This window comes from Crocodylus porosus, unplaced genomic scaffold, assembly GCF_001723895.1.
Source record: "Crocodylus porosus isolate Cpor-Errol unplaced genomic scaffold, CroPor_comp1, whole genome shotgun sequence".
Classification (NCBI taxonomy): Eukaryota; Metazoa; Chordata; order Crocodylia; family Crocodylidae; genus Crocodylus; species Crocodylus porosus.
In genome coordinates, this window is record NW_017728943.1 from 90,915,171 (window position 1) to 90,935,698 (window position 20,528).

Genomic DNA, 20,528 nt, shown 5'->3' on the forward strand with positions numbered 1-20,528 from the left:
GTGTGTGTGTGTGTGTGTGTGTGTGTGTGTGTGTGTGTGTGTGTTTATTTTTTAAAATTAAATTACAGTAGAACCAGGCTACTTCACAGGGTTAGGGTCCTTAGCCCACTGTGAAGATGGGGGCCTGTGAATTATCTGCTGCTCTATAGCTTCAGCAAACAGTTGTATGGGATGGCTAAGGAGCTTCAGCTATTTGTTCAAAGGGTCCTGTTTCTCTGCTTGTCTGTGTGAGATCCCTGACCAGCTGATAAGGAACTATCACATCAGCTGGGTGGCTTTTCCTTAATTCAGCAACTCACTGTGAATTAAATGGGTCACTTCCCGATAAGAATGATCCAGGTTCTACAATATATAGAACTTTTTAGAATGGGGAGTAAAATGGTGATAAATACTTTTTGCTAAAGAAACCATGGTTGTATCGTGGCATTTACTGGCATGTTGTTTTTTGTCAGTAACACTGTGGTGCAGGCAATACTTCACTTGGCATGTCATTATAGAAATGTTGTCTATTCATATACTCATGGCATGGACAAAGGTACCGTTTAGCTGCTTTAAAAATTGAGCTAATGGTGTTGCTCAGGAACATACTTCCTCGGTTAGAGTATGGATAGGTATTTATTTGTAGTGCTATAAAGTGTGTCAGCATTTTGTAGCACTACAACAAGAAAGCACTAAGCTGTTCTTGTGCCCTGGCTGCAGAGCTACAGAGCTGCCTCAAAGGGACAGAGGGGCTGCTTCTTGGGCTCCCCTCCTCCCAGGAAAACCCAATCACTGCCCTTTCCCTGCAGGCCGGCTGTCAGTGATAAGCTGACAACTTCTGAAAAGCAGCACCTGCCAGAGGCAGCCCCCTGCTGCCTATGACTATGATAGGGGCAAGGAGAACTGCTCTCTTCACTGCCACCCCATTTTAGGGGCCTTAGCTCTTGTTGGGGCCCATTAAGCTGTGGCAGTGATAGCAGGGTCCCAGGAGGGCTCATGACAGCTCACCACTTGGTTGGGTATCAAGGAGCCACCTACTCTCCCTCTCTCTCCCCCTTTGAAGGTAGAGCAGGGGACTGTGGGGTACTGGGGGGTCTCCTGTAGTGTTCTGTGTAATGGCATACATATAAAAGGGATGGGGACTAGTTTTCAGAGGAATACTAGGGTGTAGAAAGTAACATTTAGTGCATTACCTGCTTTCTAAATAGTTAAGTATTTATAAAGTTATTTTACTTGCTTTCTTTTTTTTTTTTCATGTCGTTTGTGCATGAGACCAGTTTCCTAACTGACTCATTGAGCACATCCACATGAGAGTGCATGTGTGTCTTTCAGCATCCCAAAGCCCTTTGAGACACTGCAAGAGGCACATGCAGGAACAAAAAAAGTTCCCCCTCGCTGCAAATTTGCAGTGTGGGGACAAAATTATAGACCCCTGGATATCCAGGGGTTAAACAATACCCTGGGGGAAAAAAGCATTCTGAGACAACCAGAAGCTCAGTCCTCCACAGAGATGCTCTGGTAGCCAGCCAGAGCATCTCTGTGGTTGGCCCTTTCCTGGGTGCTGAAGCACGCTGCCTGAAGCAACCAGGACCTGGGCTCTGTACCAGGTAAGTAGCGGGTGGGGAGAGCTGGAGGAGCAAGGGCAACTACTGAGGGTGCAGGGAACCGTGGTGGGGGGCAGCTCAGGAGGCATGGGTCTGCTGGCCACCCCTGCCTCGCATGGCTCCAGTTTGCCCCATGGCGAGGTGCAGGTGAGTGGGGGGGCTGCACCCGGCCATGGGGTGAGCTGGAGCTATGTGGGGGGGTGGTCGGCAGAACTACCCCTCCCCAGTTGCCCACCATGGTCCCCTGCACCCTTAGTAGTCCCTCCCAACTCCTCCAGCTCCTCCCACCCCTTACTTACCTGGCACGGAGCCCAGGTCCCAGTTGCTGTGATCCCTGTGGGGGGGGCAGTCCATGAGATGTACAGGGGGGTTGCACCCTGCAGGGGAGGGGACCCATCCCTCCTGAGCAGCCCTGCCTCGTAACCCCCTCCATAGCCTCACTCACCCCACAATCCACCTACAAACCCAGCACTCCCAAGCCACCCCCAAAAACCCGTCACCCACATTCTTGGCTCTGTGGGGTAGAAGTGAGGAGAATGGGGTGGGAGGTAACTTGTGGGTTGAGATTGAGGGGCAGGGCGGTGGCATATCAGTGCTGCTTAACACTGCACATTCTGGTGAGCGAAGGGGGTAGGGGCAGCTCTGATTTTTCTATGACAGAGAAGCCCAAAGTCAATGCCAAATTGTATAGATAATTAGAATGCATTTTATTGTGATGATGGAGGCACTGGTAGGCTTCCAAGTTGCTTTACAACTGTAAATATATCAATAAAACATAGCCCAACTGATCTCTGTGTGTGTGTGTATGTGTGTGTGTTGGTCTTTTGTTTTAATTGTGGAAGAACAGGATTTGAGGGTATTTTAAAGAGTGAATTTGGGATTATTTTTTCAGAGGTTTTGCAGGTTTTAAATAGGGAACACCAGAATTCCTGCTAGGGAGGCCAGTGGCAGGAGGCAGGCAGAAGAGCCTGCTCAGAGCTGGCACCTAAAACCCAGCTGGCGGTGGCTGACCTCCTGGCCACTTGGGGCAGGAGGACATGCTTTGACACTTCAAAGCAGGCCACTACATGGGAACATCTTCTGAGTGATAGCTTCCCAGATGGCTGGGCAGGGGCATGTCAGTAGTGCTACGCAAAGACAACTGTGCAGCCACAGCCCGCTGGCAGCTGGCCCAGACTGGCTGTGCAGTCTCCATCCAGGTCTGACAGGCACAGAGCCTTGGGGCCACATGCTGTTGCAGATGGTAGCAGGTCACAGCCAGGCAGTAGCCCCCATTGCCGGACTGCTGGTAGAGGGTGCAGGGAACTCTCAGGGCTGCTTCAGGAGTCCAGCTGGCACAAGGGGTAGTGTCCCCAGGTACCAATTGGCGGGGCCCCAGAAGCTCCTGAGAGCAAGTAGCCTTGAGCTACTTGCCAGGGGAGCTTTTTATATTGCTGGGGCCAGCACAGGGCAGCTTTTTATACTGCTGGGGCCAGCACAGGTGCTAGTCTCAGGCTTTAGCTCCCTCTGGCTGCAGATCCGGGAGGAGGCAGGCAGTTATTTTGCCTCAAGTGGCACAATTTATCCCACACCAAAGTCCATTTCCAGGCACGTGTGCTGAGCAAAAAGCCCCAGCTCAAATTTGCACTACTTCTATTGGAGCTGCTTCAAGCACATGTGATTGCATATGTGGGCGCGCCCATTGAGGGGGTGACTGGGGCTGCAACTTTGAGAACCACTTTTTCGGGGTGAGGGAGGGAAAGAAGTGCAAAAATAGATGCTGTTGCAGCTGGTTCTGATGCAGCCACTAGCAGCATGGTGCCCATAACTGCTCAGGGTATGGAGCTGCCCTTTCACACCTCTGCATGAGACTACTGAAATGCAGTGGCTTTGACTATGAAATACTTTGTTAGCTAGGGTTGGTATTTTGCTATCTCTGCATAATAAACATAATAATTATACTCTCTAGCCTTTTGAGCATAGTAAAAATTCAAATTTTTATGTAATACAGAGCTCACCCCTGGCTGAGAACTGTGTACTGTCCAGTGTCTGTAAAATACCCATAAAAACACTTAAGTACGTACTTATGCCTGGAGGCAGATGTCTAAATGGACTCTCTAGAGTGTAAATATTACTTAATCTTTTAGGTATCCAGTTTGTAGCCGTATTGGTCTAGAGGAAAAGGTAATCAGAACTCATAGTAGAGATGATGTGTTTTATTAGAACATCAAGATTTTTGCAAAAAAATGCCTTTAATTGCAAGCTTAAGGGCATGAACAGTGGGGGCCCCAGCCGTGCTGGTGGTGGCGGGAGCACAGCAGTGGTAAACAGGGAGCTCCTGCAGACGCCTCCGGCACTGCCGGCGGCAGGGGTGTGGGTTGGCGAACACCAACCAGGTTGGCAACCACCTGCAGGCACCACTGGCAGCAGTGGTGGTGGTCAGTGTGGATTGTTGGCTGCCCGCAGATGCCACTGACGGTGGCACTTTTTGCAAGGGGTACACTGCCATGCTTGGGGTGCATGTGTACCCCCTACTCATCGTCCCTGCTTTCAGGCACAAACAGCTTTCATCAAGCATTGGAGAAAAGATTGTAAAAATTCTCCTGGGTAGAAATGAAAGTTCATATTTCATAGGATTTCACAGAGGAGTCAGTAGATGGAAAAACTCCTCTGGGAAGTCAGTTCATAGCCGGTATGGAGCTCTCACCTCCTGTGAGGATCTGTGATTTGCAGATTACCTTGAAACAAAGGCAGGAGCAGGATCTCAGATTTCAGGTGGTCACAATTGCTCCCTGCTTGGGAAATATGAAGATTTCATTTTTTAAAAATCAGCTAAAATTCAATAGCTTCCATGTGTCAGGTTGTAGCCATATTGGTCTAGAGGAAAAGGCAATCAGGACTTGTAGTAGAGATGATATCTTTTATTAGACCAACAAGATTTTTGCAAAAATAATTTCTTTAATTGCAAGCTTTCATTTCTACCCAGCAAAACTTTTACAATCTTTTCTCCAATGCCTGATGAAAGGTGTTTGTGCCTGAAAACTTGAATTAAAGATTTTTTTTTACAAAAATCTTGTTGGTCTAATAAAAGATATCATCTCTATTAGAAGTCCTGATTGACTTAACTTTTTAGATGTTTTTACTAGACTAGAGAATATGCATCTTTGGAGCTCTTGTATAGACCTTTTTAAAGTACCTGAGTGAACTTTTGTCATGTTCTAATGTCAGTTATTATAGGCAAGTTTATATAATTAAGAGCAATGTTGGTGCTCATAAAAATGTAATAATCACAGTTAAATCATAATTTTAATTTATGCCTTTATAAGAGCTCTTTGCCATGCCAGAATGTTGTAATGAGTCAATAGCATGTGTGAGAATCAAGCTTATGGTCATCTTTGTCAATGTAAATGGATGTACTGTGAACCAACAGGGTAGCTAACTTAGTTAACATAATTTCTTATGTTCTGAAGTTTACTAACAAATGGCTGGCATACTCCCTTATTTAAGGGAGACAATAATTGTCATGTCTTGAGGTCTCTTCCAGTAGTTCATGGTATTTTCTGTGATGGGCTTCAGTGAACCTATATTCTAGTCTCCAAGTAGTAAGTTGTTAGGTGCACTGTTTTGATGGAATGAAACAGACATTCAGAGCTGAGTGTCTTCTGTATTCAGAAGTCATCCACACTGTAATACACACCTCTTTACTAATAAGTTTTGTGGATATTGAACAGGATAAAATAGAACTTTTTGGAACCTGTGCTGAGAAAGTAAGGAAAGGAAAGGTACATGGTTTGCCTTGCCATGGGTTTGCTTACTTTGGGAAAGAAACATATGTGACTTGTAGTCATAGTTAATTCATAAAAATGTGCCTTTTTGCAATATAGTCTTCATTTGCGTATATTCTCATTCCTTTGTGACACTTACATACTCTATTAATGGAAATCCTTAAATATTGCTTTAATATCATATGCAGACTACATAACTTTTTGTCATGCTGCTTTTATAGGTTCACTGTTGATATTAAAGATGCATGTACCTAATTGTGAAGAAGCTTTCCTGACCCTGAGATGCATTCAGTTTAAGAACAAAAAGTGAAAATTTTAGAATTGTTAAAGTAGCCTTTACAAACACTAGGATGATATATACATGATATGTACATGAATATATATCCACATGCACATGTTTTGTGGATTTGTCCCAAAAGTTACTGAGCACCCACAATTCTTGACTTTTCATGGTCCAGAAATGCTGAAAGAATCTTCAGCTGCAGATCTGTTACTTTCCTTCATGTAAAGAAAAAATAGTTGCATGCATTTGTTATGAATGTATTATACACTTTTATTAAATTTATATTAAACAGACACATTTTCATAATTTACACCCTTTTTTCATTGCCATTTTTCCATTTTTCCTAAACTAAAACCTTTGATGCACTTGCTTCTCTGTCTGGCTGTAAACCAGGTATTTAAACAGAAATAAAGGGTTGCCAGTTTTGCCAGCTGGGGATGAGAACCCGGCTGGTAATATGCGGGTTCCGGAGGCAGTTAATCCAGCTTTTATGTTTTTTTATGATTTTATGTAAAAAGAGGTTAAAAATCACATTTGGCTCTTTTTTTGTACCACTATTTTGTTGCTGTTGTGGGAATGCAGCAAAAGGTTGGTCATACTTTTTATTATAATTAGGTAAAGTCCTGCATAAATTAGGTAAAGCCCCAAAATCAGTATGCTCCAGCTATTGGCTATGTGATAATGCCTTCAGGAAATTAAAGGTTTTTTTCCCATTGCTATTTTTAAATCACACATTCAAATGACATCTCAATTTATGGTTCATATGAATCTGGTCTACTGATGTCACTATTTTATGTATGTTGCTCTCTTTACAAGAAAATGGCTAACAGTAGAAACTGTCATATACTGTTTCTCCTGAATCTTCTACTGCAGAGAAAGAGGTAATATACAAGTGTCATAAATGAATATACAGTTTTTTCAGGAAATTGTCTGCTTTGTTTTCACACTTGCACAATGTTTAAGTACTCTTAAAAAGTAAGAGTGATTTTAGTTAACTTGGTCATGTATACTTTTATCTTACATTTGTCTAATTTTAAACTTACTGAAACCTTGCACTTTCTTTGGAAATATCACCTTATGATATAATAAAAATAGCTGATGAGTCTGTGTCTGTTTTGACATAACTGTAAACAGTGCAAGATCATTTATTAAAATGTACTATTCTTGATCTTAGTGACATAAATGCCCTGAACAATATATTTTTTTTCAATGTGCTATTTCTGATGTTTAAGGATAATGAAGACTAAGAATTTGACTGCATAAATCAGCATGTGCACATCAGAATTGCTCTACTGGATCTGTCTGTTTGCTGTTTCTGACAGTGGCAGCTACCAGATGCTACAGAGGGAAGTGCCAAAAGCCCTGTAATAGGAGTTGGTCCTCATAGATTAAGGCCATGAATGGACATTACATTTATGCTGAGAGAAGAGCTTTCCTTTTGACAAAAAAAATGAAGTTGTTCAGATTTCATTCCTCCTGATCTAACTTGAATGCCTGGCTACTTCTTTCAGATGTGAAGGACACACAAGATCCCACAGTCCTCTGCTTCCTCACCTTCCTCCTCTCCCAGGGAGAAGAGTCCCTGATAGCCCACCCAGGGGCGAGCTGTCAGGAAGTCCTGCGGGGGATCCTGCTCTGAAAAATTACTCCCTCACCCTTGCCAAACAGCTGATTGAGGGGGAGAGTGGGATTCTTCTGTGAATGGATTCCCCAAGATGAAGAATGGCCCCCATCTGCCACCAGTCAGCTGATTGGCGGAGGGGAGGTGGGGGTTGCATTCTCTTGCAGTGGGAACCCTTCTAGAAAGGGTTTCCACTGTGGGAGAATTCCCTTGCCATGCCTGACACTGCTCCAGATCAGTCCAGAGCAGTGCAGGGCAAGGCAGGTTGCTGTGTCCCAGCAGCGAGGCTTGCCAAGCCTTGCCACCATGTCAGAATATCCCTGCTTTGCTCCATATTAGCCTAGAGCAGTGCAGAGTGAGGTAGGCTGCTATGCCTCCAAGGCTCATCAAGATACACTGCTGTGGCAGAATGCCTCCGCCTTATCCAGACTACTCCAGGCTGACCTGGCGCAGTGCAGGGTGAGACAGGCTGCTGCATTGTAGTGGTGAGGCTTGCAGAACCTTGCTGCAGTAGTAGAATACCCTCCCTGCCTCTCTTCATTCCTTCATTTATTGTGGAACATCTTAGTGTCTGGTTTGTGCTGTGGTTTAATTTGAACATGTACATTAAAGTCCCCTATGCAGCCTGATGGGGCTTTAGTTGTCACCAAGTGGGGACATCCCTAGTGCCCAGCTGCCTGTGGCTCTACATGGTGACAGTTTGGTGCTGCGGGCAGCTGGGGCTGGAGGAGCTGGCTGTCACCAGCCCACAGGCAGCTGGGGATGGGAAGCTCTCCCAGCTCAAGCAGCCTTTGGCACAGAACTGTAATGGGCATGTGTTCTGCCCAGATGCATGTGGGCTTCTCAATCTGCAGCCCGCATGCAGCAAGTTATACATGAACCATTTCAAGGTGCATGGGGTAGACAGCTGTGGATTAGGGAGTTCCCTGATCCACAGCTTCCTTTTACCAGTGCTTATGTTGGGTAGCTCCAGGTGGGTTGCATGTTTCAGCAGATGTGGGATTGGGATCTACAGATTTTATTGCAGCTACCCAAAATTGCACCTCCTGCCATGCATGTGTTTGCATTATGAATGATGTGAGCAGGGACGGGCAAAATATGGCCTGCGGGCTGGATGTGGCAAAATATGGCCCGCCAAGCCGTTCTATCCAGCCTGCGGGACCCCTAAAAAATTTAAGAAATTAATATTTATCTGCCCTGGCAGCCTATCAAAGCTGACAAGAGCCAGGGGCAGTAGGACCCAGGGCAAAACCTCCGGCTGAAAGGAGTACTTTTGGTGGCAAAGGTTGGGGTTAGGGAGTGGGACTTCCAGTCACAAAATGGTGACCAGGGAATGGAGCACTTGTCAGGGGACATGGCTACCCATGTGGCCAAAACTCGGTAAACAGCCCTCCAGCCAAAATAATTGTCCACCCCTACTCTTGAGAGTATATTTCTTTAATAAATATATGACTAGGGCTTTAAAGTACATTGCCTCTTATATAAACAGACTCCTCTTATTTTAATGGTTACAACACTGTTAAGGCTTTTGGTTGAGACTTATAAAGGATTTGCCAGTAAAAGCACTCTAACAGATGTCTGCATTATACCTGTGTACACATTGTCTCCTTCAAATGCATCATTTTTTAGTTTTAATATATATCCATTTTTCCACTGTTACATGTTCCTACATGTCTGTAGTTCAAGCTGTGAAGGTATACTGAAAATGGCTGGTGTAAGGTGCTTATCACTGTTCACCATGGGGATACTGATATGGAAGGTGGAAGATGAAATAGTCCTCTGGGGATGTAAACTTTGTCAGCAAGCATAAATCAATACATCAGAATCAATTCAGGCCTCCTGTGTTGTCTGCTTACAGGTAGCATAATGGAACAGTTAAGAGAAGTAGTGGTTGGGGGCCAACATATGGACAGGTTGTAATGAAACTCTGCATAACCATGTTCTAGTTTTAGACTTTATTCCTGCTGTTAAAAAGATAGAAGGTGGGTAGGAGTGTTTTTATCTCCCTTTTCACGAGACAGAAATTAGAGAGGAGCTGGGGCTGAGACTGTCTGAGAGCCCTTACCTCCCTTTACTGAAGTTGAGGCCATTGTAAATGGGGTTTTGGAGAAGGATTTAAGAGATTGGAGATGAGAAAATAATCACAGATTGTTTTCAGAAGGAAATTTCAGATTCTGTATTTTGTCTGTCCGTCTCAGACATTTTTACACCCCACCCCCCAATTGTGTAGTCATAGCAACCTTTAGCTTAACTAGCATATCAGCCAACATGTGTTGAGTTCCACTGTAAGAAGTAAGAAGCTTCATATTGTCATTGGCTCTCAATATCCTTTGTTTTAGGACTACATTTCCCACAAAACAGCAATGGGATTGAAATTTGTGTTAAATTCATGAAAATCTTTATTCTAAATGGAATAAAAAGAACATTTTTGAAAAATAGCATGTTTCATGCCTGTTTTTTCTATTTGTATTTTAGGTATTAGAAGACAATGACTATGGTCGTGCGGTGGACTGGTGGGGCTTGGGAGTTGTCATGTATGAAATGATGTGTGGGAGGTTACCATTCTACAATCAAGATCATGAGAAATTATTTGAACTGATACTAATGGAGGATATAAAATTTCCTCGAACTCTGTCTTCAGATGCAAAATCATTACTTTCGGGTCTACTGATAAAAGATCCAAATAAACGGTAAGTATAAAAGAACTCTGAGCTTTAAATGTAAACCCTAAATTTATTTAGTTAGAAAAGTGAAATGAATGAGGTGTATTCGTGTATTAGCAAGCCTGATTATATTGGGTAAGTCAAAATTTTACAGGCTTAAGCTCTTAGCTAATAACAGGAATTTTTATTAGCCCAGCAGAAAAGTCTTCCAATGGATAAAAGGCAAAACCTTCCATTTACTTTTTCAGGCTGGAAATTCCTTTATAATATGTTTTGAGCGGATACGAAAAAAACTGCTGTAGTAAATTAAAAGAAATCCACCAGCTAGATAATATAATGTGAGCATCTGACAGGCTTCAAGCCTGTTACTGTGGCTTCACAAAGGTTTTGGTCTTATAATTTTGTTTGATTTGGAGACTTGGCTGTTAATGGAACATACCGTTAATTACTGAAGCTGACACAAAATTGCCGGACAATTACTGTGGTCTAAAACCTTTCTGAGGCTTTTTGTTTGTAATAGGGGATTTTTGGGGTGGGTGGGTACACTCCACAAATTTAAATTTGCCTAATGGCACTAACATTATATGGTTTGAAAATACATTTTCTCTAAAAGTAATGCATTTTAACATAGACTTTTCATTTGACACCTGTGTAGGACATATATGTTTGCCTTGTAGTGCCGTATTCTTGAACAAGAATCTGCCTCACCATAAAGTGGTATCCATGTGTGTATTGGTTTCATTTCATTTTTGGGTGTGCGTGTATATAGGATACAAGATTTGGCATCTATAAATTGTACAGATCCCAAAGAAGTGTGAAATGTGTAATAAGAAATAGGGAAATGTCTTATTCAGAGAGCTTACTGAAACGTTTTTCTGAAAACTTTGTCTGAAAAGATGGTACAAAAGAAGAAACAATGGACAAAGGTCCATTCTATTTCACTCTATTCAAGTCCTGGAAACCCATTAATGTCATCCACACTTGTAACACACTATCATCTTACCCCTAAGATTGGGTCACAAAAAAGCAACAAGAAAAGGAAAACCACCTTTCTACCATTCACACTGAGTTTTTCAGAGACTTAGGCAGAGTGGAATAAAATCACACTTAAGGGCTCCTGTGGACATGCAGGGAGCCTGCTCCAATGTGCTCTGCTGGAGCACGGAAACTGACACACTCCAGCAGCCTTCTGTGTCATGGGAATCAGCATCCCCGTGTGTCTCCGTGCTGAAAAAATGATGGCAGGGTGCTTTGACATAAAAACAGGTTTGAGATTTAGTTCAAAGCACCCCGCTGCCATTTTTCCAGCACAGAGATGCCGATACATGTGACATGCAGGCGCTTTTAATTAGTGAGGCCGACCTCACCCCCAGAGCACGTGTAAAAATGCCCTACGTACCTAAGTTCACTTACATATTTATATGAATACTTGAACAGGGTGCTAGCAGAATGGAAAAGTAAAACTTAATTTCATGGTGATTAAAAGAATAAGTAATGGACTGAACTGGAAAATATGGCTGCTTGCAGACATTTAAAAAAAACACCCCAAATGGCACTTTACTTTAAACTGGGCATGTGCTTCTGCACTGAGTTCAGCACATGCCCAGAAACGGCAGCACGTTAGACTCAGCTCGCCCAACGTCTGTATAGATTGGGTGCTTTATTTGGGGGGGTGGGGTTTGGCGCTTTTATCAAATAGCTGATTTAGATATCTAATAGCAGCTTTAGATAAAAGCACCAAAAAGCTCTGCTGAAGTGCTTGATGCTGTGGAGCTGGGTAAAAGTAACACAGTGCTGCTTCTGGTACATTTTTTTTGCTTTGTTTTGTTTTTTAAAGTCTTCAAGCAGCCTATTAGATTAGGTTTGATGCACAATTATTTGGTGCTAAGCTAGCAGCTTTGTTCTGAACTTGGGGGGCCTGTCTGAATTTATTGTCCTGAGTTCTTAAAGTGTATGCAGTAGGTTTTTACCGTTGTTAGTCTTGCCCAAAATGTATGAAAATCCAACTTGGGTTGGAAGATGATTACATTTATATTTTTCAGTTATCTACTGATATTAAATTAATTCTTGCTGAGTTAACAGCAAAAGAAACTTGGGAAGCAGAAGCAAATCCTAAATTTTGGCCAGTGGACAAAGATTAAAAAAGCCCTGGCAACAGAGTAACCAGTAGTTTTAAACTAAAGGCTCAGGCAAGGAGCCACTCGTGTTGTTCTCCAGGGCCCAGGGATAGTTTGATCTTATTGCTACTGTAGAAGAGAATTGAAGAGGCCTTGTCCTAGAAAAAAGATAGATATAGAAATACAATAAAAGGATATGTTCAACTAAATAGTTATAATTAAAATCATGGTTTTGTGATCTTTAGTCTCAGTTGTACATGGAAAGCTAGTCTGATCATTCAATACCTTTTCCATTGCTTATGTGCACAATCTAGATTTCAAATAGTCCCTTGGGTTTTGTGTGATTAAAAAGATATATTTCTTTTAACATATTTTATCCTTATTTTATCAGTAGCATCTTGGAGAAGTAGGTCTAAGAGCATATGTGAAAATATCTGTCTACAGATTTCTGTTTTATTTTGTTGTTAATTCTGAGTCTTGAATCATGATTGGTCAGAGACACATCAATAATGCTAGTATGTGTTCATTCCAAGTAAGATTCAGGGCACCACATAGTGTTTTTTGTGTGAATTGATTGCCTGGATTAATTAATCCAGGTTGAGAATATCAATTTACAAATATCTTTTAATAGGCTGAGTGCTTGAAGTGAACCTGCCTAAAATTCAGTTGTTCTGAAGTTACTACATTATGCCTTTGACAGAAGGAAGAAGTGAAATTCAAGCAGTAGTTCTTTGTCTGTTAAAACTTTGAATTGATTCTAGCACGTGGTTGTATAGGGTCATTGGGGGGAGCTCCTTGTTGCTTTTTCTTCTTATAATGTTAAGTACCTAAATTATAGAGAACATCATCCCACAGTAAAATAAATATTTATTTTTGTAGCAACTTTTAATGCTTTTTAGTCTCCAAGCATGGTATTCTTTTGTAAATGTTGATCTTTAGAATTGAATACTCTCCCATAATTATTATTTTCCGATAAAACTATCTATGATAGATCCATATTTACCAAGCTACACATTTTTGGGTGCAGGTACATGGGGGAGGGGGGGATAACTGCAGCTCAACTTCTCTTTGCACAGGTAATCAGGGAAGATATTGAGACACCAGGCTGGAGACGTCAGGCCATTCGGGTTCCTTAGCAGCCAGGTAGGCAGGCAATCCTGAGCGGGTACTCGGGAAACAGAAGGGGAATGAGGAGGACTCCATAACACGTTGCTGCAGAGCTGCGGTGGTGGTCCAGACCTATTTTTCATTTTTGTTGTCCACAAGGAACAACAAAGTGAAAATCACTGACTCTTGTGAATCAAAGACTTTTAATGACACTGATGCCAGATTGAATAGTGAGTGACTTCAGGTGTAAAAAGTCTGAGTTTGCTCACTGCTGTAAAATCGAATAGGTTTTGATGAAGTGAAACATTTCTCTTTTTTACATACAATTGCATTGCTGTGTTTAACATCATTTCTTGACACAAGCAGGTGAACAGTCTTCCCAGTTAATGACAGTCTTTACATTTCACTTTTTGTGAAAGATTACTGGGAAAGCAGTGTTGGAACACACTGTAACTCTCAATCCTCATCAGTCTGGGTTGAGCCATATCCTTACATAATCAGTATAGGACTGATCTGTTTCCAGAGTATTTCTATTTTAGGATGCCTGTAGAATGTTTACTTTTTACCAGCCTGGGCACTTCCTTTGCTCACTTGAGGGACCAGGCAGGAGTGGGACAAAGATTGTTTTAGTGGAGATGAGTTTTAATGGAGACTAGAAAGACCTCACTGTGCATTTTGCACTACTTTGTTTCATACCTTTTTTTCCTGTGTGCGATACAGAGACAGAATCTTCAGATTCACAAAGAAGCTTATCCATCTGTTCTGCATCTAACCTCTGCATAGCAGTTACCTGACCATGCATTCTAACTGCCCATCTGCTGTGCTGCCAGCATGAGACAGAGACATATCACCAATAACAATGGTTCTGTTATGGATCCAGTTAATAATTTTCATGATTTATCTGTGTTGCTGATAGAGAGTTTACCCAAATTATAGAGCATATGTCAAGCTTACTGTTTGATGGCTGAATGTCTTAGAAAGAAATGAGAGTTCATACACTCTCTGAACTGCATTTTCAAGTGTGTGTTTAGGCACCGTTTCTTTATATTTTGTATAGGTCATATATGAGGACACAATCACAGGTTGGACTACGCAACCTTGAAGAACCCATCCAGCCCTAAGATTCTGTGAAATTTTATAATTATTGTTACCCATTTCTTCCTGAATTCTCTGTTTGGGTATACATGCTAGCCCTTTGCCATCATGGCCTACAACCCTTAAGATTTTATGTCTTGAGTTTCAGAAAGCAGTGGTGGGTACATGTAAATCTCACCACACTGGTCTTTGCCTTTGTTGTCTCCAGATTACAAGATATGTTCCACATAAAGTAGCTTTTGAAAAAAAGTTGAAAATTTCAATTTAAACCTGTGTGACCATCTTACATGTGTGTTCTGTAGTCTGTATTGACTACTTTTTAACCCATCAGATTAAAATTGCAGTACCATTTACTCTCTTTTCTGTTTCTGTTGGTCTAGGACCCAGTTACCCATAACTTTTTTTTGTGTCCCATTGAAGCAGTTAAGATTGATTGATTCTTTTTTCTTTTTCTTGAAGCTTCATTGTCTTATGCCACTAGCCAGGCATACTCAACAACGAGCTCCTACCCATGGAATTCACTCCCTCGTATGGTTTGCCAGAGTCTGGGTTTGGCAAGCTTTAGGCCACAGTGAATAATAGTGTGGTTATTTACAATGGCCTTTAAATAACCTTCTCAGCAGGCTTACAATTTATTAATTTATACTAATTGACTCAGATTGAGACTATTTTATGGTAATTGGTTAATTGTTACAGCACCCAGATGCTACAGCAGTGGGCACTGTATAAAAATAATGTGTAAATTGTTATTGATTCATGTCTGGTACTTCCCTGGCAATTTTTTACAATAGAGATGTTTCTTTATGCTGCTATACTACAGCACTAGTCTTTCACTGAAACTAAAGTTAGCTACATTTTAAAGTGAGTAATTTGTGAGTGAAGCTTGGCATACCAGGAGAGTGGGAATAACCAAATAGCTGATTTGCCTAGTGGCACTGTCTCATATGCCTTTATTATCACCTCCACTATCAATATCACCTAAGTCTAGAATTTCATGCTAAAAAAGATAAGAATTGTACCAGAACATTAAGGATCAAACTGTTAACCTACTACCAATTATAATAGTTTTAAAAATATTTGGGTAATATGTAATTTTTTTTCTCTTCTCAGTCTTGGTGGGGGCCCAGATGATGCAAAGGAAATTATGAGGCACAGTTTCTTTGCTGGAGTAAACTGGCAAGATGTATATGATAAAAAGGTACGTCTTCATATAGCAGTGAATTGTCTTGTTTCTGTGAGACAGTCAGCTGATAGTTGACTCCATCATTGAACTTCTACTTTATAATAGTAAACAGACATTTCTTTGTTACGTTTTCAATGATTGTATACCAGTGGTCAGTTTCATTATTTTTTTCAATATTCTCTTAAAAATTTGGCAAAGTTCTAAAACATATGTCACCCAAGATAGAAATATGGTTACTAAAGATTTTCTTTTATTTAAAGGTTCAGGGTTTTCCCCTTCCGTTTTTTCTCCAAAGCTGAGGTAATGGCCCTGTTTTATTTTTATTTTCTGGCCAATGTAAGACCAATTTTGTCTTGTTTTTTGGTAAGAATTAATTGCTTTATGAACACATTACAAATTAAAAGGATGTACAGAGGAATGCAGATGACTTAAAAGAGTACTCTGGGTTTTTTTTAAATAAAATGAGACTGGGAGAGAGAGAGTCAGTAAGTGGGATGAGTAAGTGTAGACCATGAGTTTAATTATCTTACAGCTGTATAAACTGGTAAAGATACTGGCTACACATGAATAGCATCTCCAATCTGTTATTTGTGGCAGTTAATGGCAGAATAGTTCAGGTTTCTTCTTATAGCTACAGAGCAATGAGTTCAGGGCTTAATTCTGGATTTTTGCTTAAGGCTGTTCTGCATTGACCTCGTTGTAAATAGGTACTTTGTTATTCTGGCTGGGCATTGAAGATAGGTAGATGTAGTTTTAACCACATTGGTCACTTGGTGCTGGTAGCTATAGAAATGAATTCACCTTAGGTGCATAGGCTTAATGTGCAATTAGGTGTGGGGTAGACCATTTTTGGCTTTGAGTTTTTTTTACTTTCTTCATGATTAATCTCTAACTATTGATATTGAAACATTTTAACGATGAGACTTCAGTTTTTTTAGCTGCTTTTTATTTAAACACTGAAGCCTAGATGAAAGGGATACATAACAAATAGGCATTCTCTAATTTTTTTTATTTCCGAGGAGAAGTCAGATTTTTAAAGATGTACCTAACATAACTAGCATAACATTTAAATACTGAACGAACATAACCCAGAAGTAAGTGGACGTGTCTTCAGTAATTCCAATGTAGTTATACTTGTTCATGCTAGTGACCTAACTCACAGTGCCTTGTTTGTTGTCTCCTCCTGCGACTGGTGATTCTCAGACGATTTCAGAAAAGAAGTTTATTTTTATTTAGAACTGAGACTGCATTTGACATGTATGTTTTGGAAGCGTGGACGGTAATATTTCTATAGCTTTAAAGGTACTTATGTGTTATAGGCCTGTGGTATTTTGATAGGGTCATTTGTTTTTTCCCGTCATTTTGTATTTGCTGAGCTCTCTGCCAAATATGCCATATCTCTTATAGGATACACTTTCTTGCTTGGTTTTGCTTGAATAAAGGGAAAATAGAAACCACATGTAGAGACAGCATATGCTCATACTACAGTGCCATATTTTTCACTTGTTGCTGTATTAGAATTTGAACGCTTACTGTGTGGTTGTGGTTGGTGTGTTATTTCTCTGCCAGATACAAAAGCTAGAATAGGAATCTACGTGACAAGAAAGCTGTTATTGTGTTCTGCCTTGGTATATCTCTTTTCATTGTTCATTATTGTAGGGGAGTTCTTTTTTCTATTTTTTATGTATTGGCAAGTTATGGTTTAGAATGAACAAATATAAGTTACATATTCATATTTCTACACAACTGGTATCAAATTATGTTATTTGCTGTCACAGGAATATCTAGGCTTAAATATCTGGCATGCTGTTAACTAAACTATCACAATAAATTAAATTACGATATTTTCTCACATACACACACACCTTTCCCCCAAAATCAGCCATCCAAAATTTGGGGTATATTTAACCCTGAACTAACAGTGGTGAGATTAATTCGGCCTTGTTTTCATTAACCAGTCTCAAGAATATTTGAGACTGAGGGTTCAAGGTTCCTGGGCAGGACACACTATTGCCATGGTCTAAGCAAAATTTTAGACACCTAATGTATGGAATTATATTTGGCTCAATGAGTCTTTATTATTAGATTAATTACTTTGGTCCAATAATATAAAGTATGTTTCAGAGTACTGAACAGTGGAAAGTTATTTAGAAAATATGAACAACCTTGTGATGGTAAAAAAATTGTCGGTCTACAAATTACAACTGTATGTCATAGTTTCATATGAAATATATGAAACTATTTATTTATGTATTATATTTATTATTTGCCCTTATTGTTGACCAGTGATGGATAGCATGAAGAACTTGAATTGAAGGGTGTGAGAGTGGGTTATTTCCCAAACTCCACCTACATTGCCTGGCAAAATGAGATGCCATTCACAAAGGATTGTCCAGATATTCAGCATTTGATTTTTTTTTTCTTCTTTTTATGCTATTTGGGGCTCCTCAGACATATCCCTTCCTCACTGGAGTTTGGAAACGTCTCGGGCAAGCGTACAGTGAGGGACAGATGACCTTTAGACCTCAGCTGCTAGAGACAAAAGATGAATTCAAAACTGAATTATTCTTTAAAAAATATTTCTAGTTTTCATAATTACAAAACATAAAAATGTGAATTTGTAGCTGATGCAGGGACATATGCTTGAGTCTGAAAAAATCTGTAGTGGAGAGAGAATCAGCATCCACTAGTCATGGGGAAGGGGACCTCCTTTAAAATTCCTACCAGAACAGACCAGGCCCTTGCAGATTAAGGTGGGTGCTTTATTGCTTTCCTGTGCTCGACTCCTTCCCTCTGGACTTTGGACTCTACAGGTTAGACACAGGGGGCAGGCATGAGGCAGGGAACATTGTATTAAGATATGCTGTGCCCCACTGCATGTTCTAGCTTTAGAGCCAGAAAGACTCTATTTGCCTCAGCGTAGCATTGTATGTGTGTGCCAGTTGTTGAGCAAGCAGTGTTGGAGGGGACATGGTGTGGTTCAGTATGATGCTCCCTCACTGTAGACTATTTCCTGATATGGATGCAATTTTCCTTTTTTACATAGTCACTAGTGTATAATAGAGTAACAGTCAACAGCAGTAACCCCTGGGTATGACATAGCCCAACTTGAGCTTTGGTGACATTTACTTACCGAGTCTGTCTTGAAAATTGGTTATGCCTCTAATCTCATAAGCATGCAGTTGAGATGTAATATCCTTTTGTGTACCTGTACCATATTTTTTTTTGTATGCAACATGCCCCCGAAAACACATACCTTGTTTTTGGAGAGCAGAATATAGGAAAAAAAGATTTTTTCCAGAGTGATGGCCAACTGTATGACAGAGTAAGTTCTGGAAACGGTGTCCAGAAAGTGTGGCATCCCAAGGGATAGTCTGGGTAACGTAGCAGGCAGCAGGATTTTACTGGTGTGCTAGGTAGCACTGAAGCCTTGTTTGTCAATTCCTAATTTTTTACAAGAATTCTACAGAAACTGGTAAATTTCTGTAGAGGTTCATCATCTAAAATTGAGAGTGTATTTTCACGTGGCTCACAAAGTTTGTGTACGTTGGTCAACACAAGACCTTGGGGATGTGCGTAAGATGGTGGCTCAGAAGTTTTAGTTGGTTTTTAGAAAACATGAATTTAGATACAGTTGTGTGGAGTAGAACAAAAGGAGTGGTACATGATTTTAGCTTGGTAGACTTGAAGTCTAAATATATTTATACAGGTAGTTGTGATGACATAAATGGTACTTAGGAGGAGAAGGTAAACTATCTGAAAGGACCTGAAAGAGATTTCTGTCCACTGTGCTCTGTATATATCTTTCTCTGTCTCATACTGAGTTTCTGTTGTGCTTTTTCATGTTTTTTTTTTTTTCTGGGGTGTGGTGGGGTAGGTGGGAAGAGGCAGTTTGTATTGGTGTAAGTAAATAGCTAGCTATTAAGTAGCCATGCAAGCTGCTGGTGTTGTCATAATTGCTGTCATGTTTTCCTATATAGCCATTATACCATGAGCGTCTGCTCTTGCTTTGGAAGATGTTGAATATGAATAGTACTATGTAAAGTTGTATAAAATTAGTCCAAATACATCAACAAAGTTATTTTGTATTGAGGCCCTCCCTTCCGGTTACAGCCTTGGAGCTTTGTGTATTTTCTTGTTTTATTTCCCCAACTATCTGGAATGTTGGCATAATTTCTAGTTTCATCAACTGACTCATTTGATGTTACTGATAGACATCTAAATGCTTAATGTAAAACCGTCTGTCTACTCAGGATGGAATCCGACAACACTGTTTCCTTCCATTATGAAATGTCCCTGTAATTGATAATGTTTGTTTTAACAATACTTATGGCAAATGATCGTCTTCTATTGTTACTTTTTTGCTCCCTTAAGATTATGCAGCTCTCTGCTTTTGCACTCGGTAAGGAATATTCTGAAGTGTTTTAATAACCACTGTTGGTTTAAATAGAAAAGGTATGTGAGGCCTGATGCAAAGTGAATTGAAGTTAGTGGGAATGCTTGCGTTAACAGTTGACTTCAGTTCACTTTGGCTTTGACGCTTGTTAATGTAGTGTAATTTTATAGAAAAACCTGTAGAAGAACATTGCTTTTTTTCTTTTACTTACAAGAGCCATGCATTGGTATTTATTTTTATCACTTACTTCATCTGGCCTCTGTCATCTTGTGTTGTTCAACAGAAATTATTATGGGACCATAGTGGTTAGAACATGAGGGAGGCCCAGCTCAGTTCAGGATACAGCCTTCCACATAATGCTTATATCATGAGTTAGCTCTATTTCCATTATTAGAGAACTGTCTTTTACTGAGTAGAGCTGGGTGGGAAATGCTTCTAATGGGGGTGGATATCCTTCAGTTTCTTTTCTTTATACCTTTGCTTTGCTTAAAACAATTACTTAGCTTGAACCTGGGTTTCCTAGTTACAGGCCTACCTCAGAGATATTGCGGGTTCGGTTCCAGACCACCACAATAAAGCGAATATCGCAATAAAGCGAGTCACATGAATTTTTTGGTTACCCAGTGCATATAAAAGTTATGTTTACACTATAGGGTAGTCTATTAAGTGTGCAATAGCATTATGTCTAAAAAACCAATGTACATACCTTAATTAAA

General features: G+C 40.6%; 1 protein-coding gene across 2 annotated transcripts in view; it reads left to right on the forward strand.

The window, feature by feature from the left end:
• Nucleotides 1-20,528, forward strand: part of AKT3 (AKT serine/threonine kinase 3) — a 245,108-nt gene that overhangs the window by 210,618 nt on the left and 13,962 nt on the right. The window contains exons 10-12 of one of the 2 annotated variants that reach the window (XR_002103671.1): nucleotides 9,727-9,941; nucleotides 13,108-13,174; nucleotides 15,344-15,416. Coding sequence is in view for 1 of the 2 variants with exons in the window: in XM_019549778.1 (XP_019405323.1) it covers nucleotides 9,727-9,941; nucleotides 15,344-15,431 (303 nt within the window). In the remaining variant the exon portion in view is untranslated. Of the gene's footprint in view, nucleotides 1-9,726; nucleotides 9,942-13,107; nucleotides 13,175-15,343; nucleotides 15,432-20,528 lie in introns of those variants that run through there. The other variant, XM_019549778.1, reaches the window with a different exon arrangement.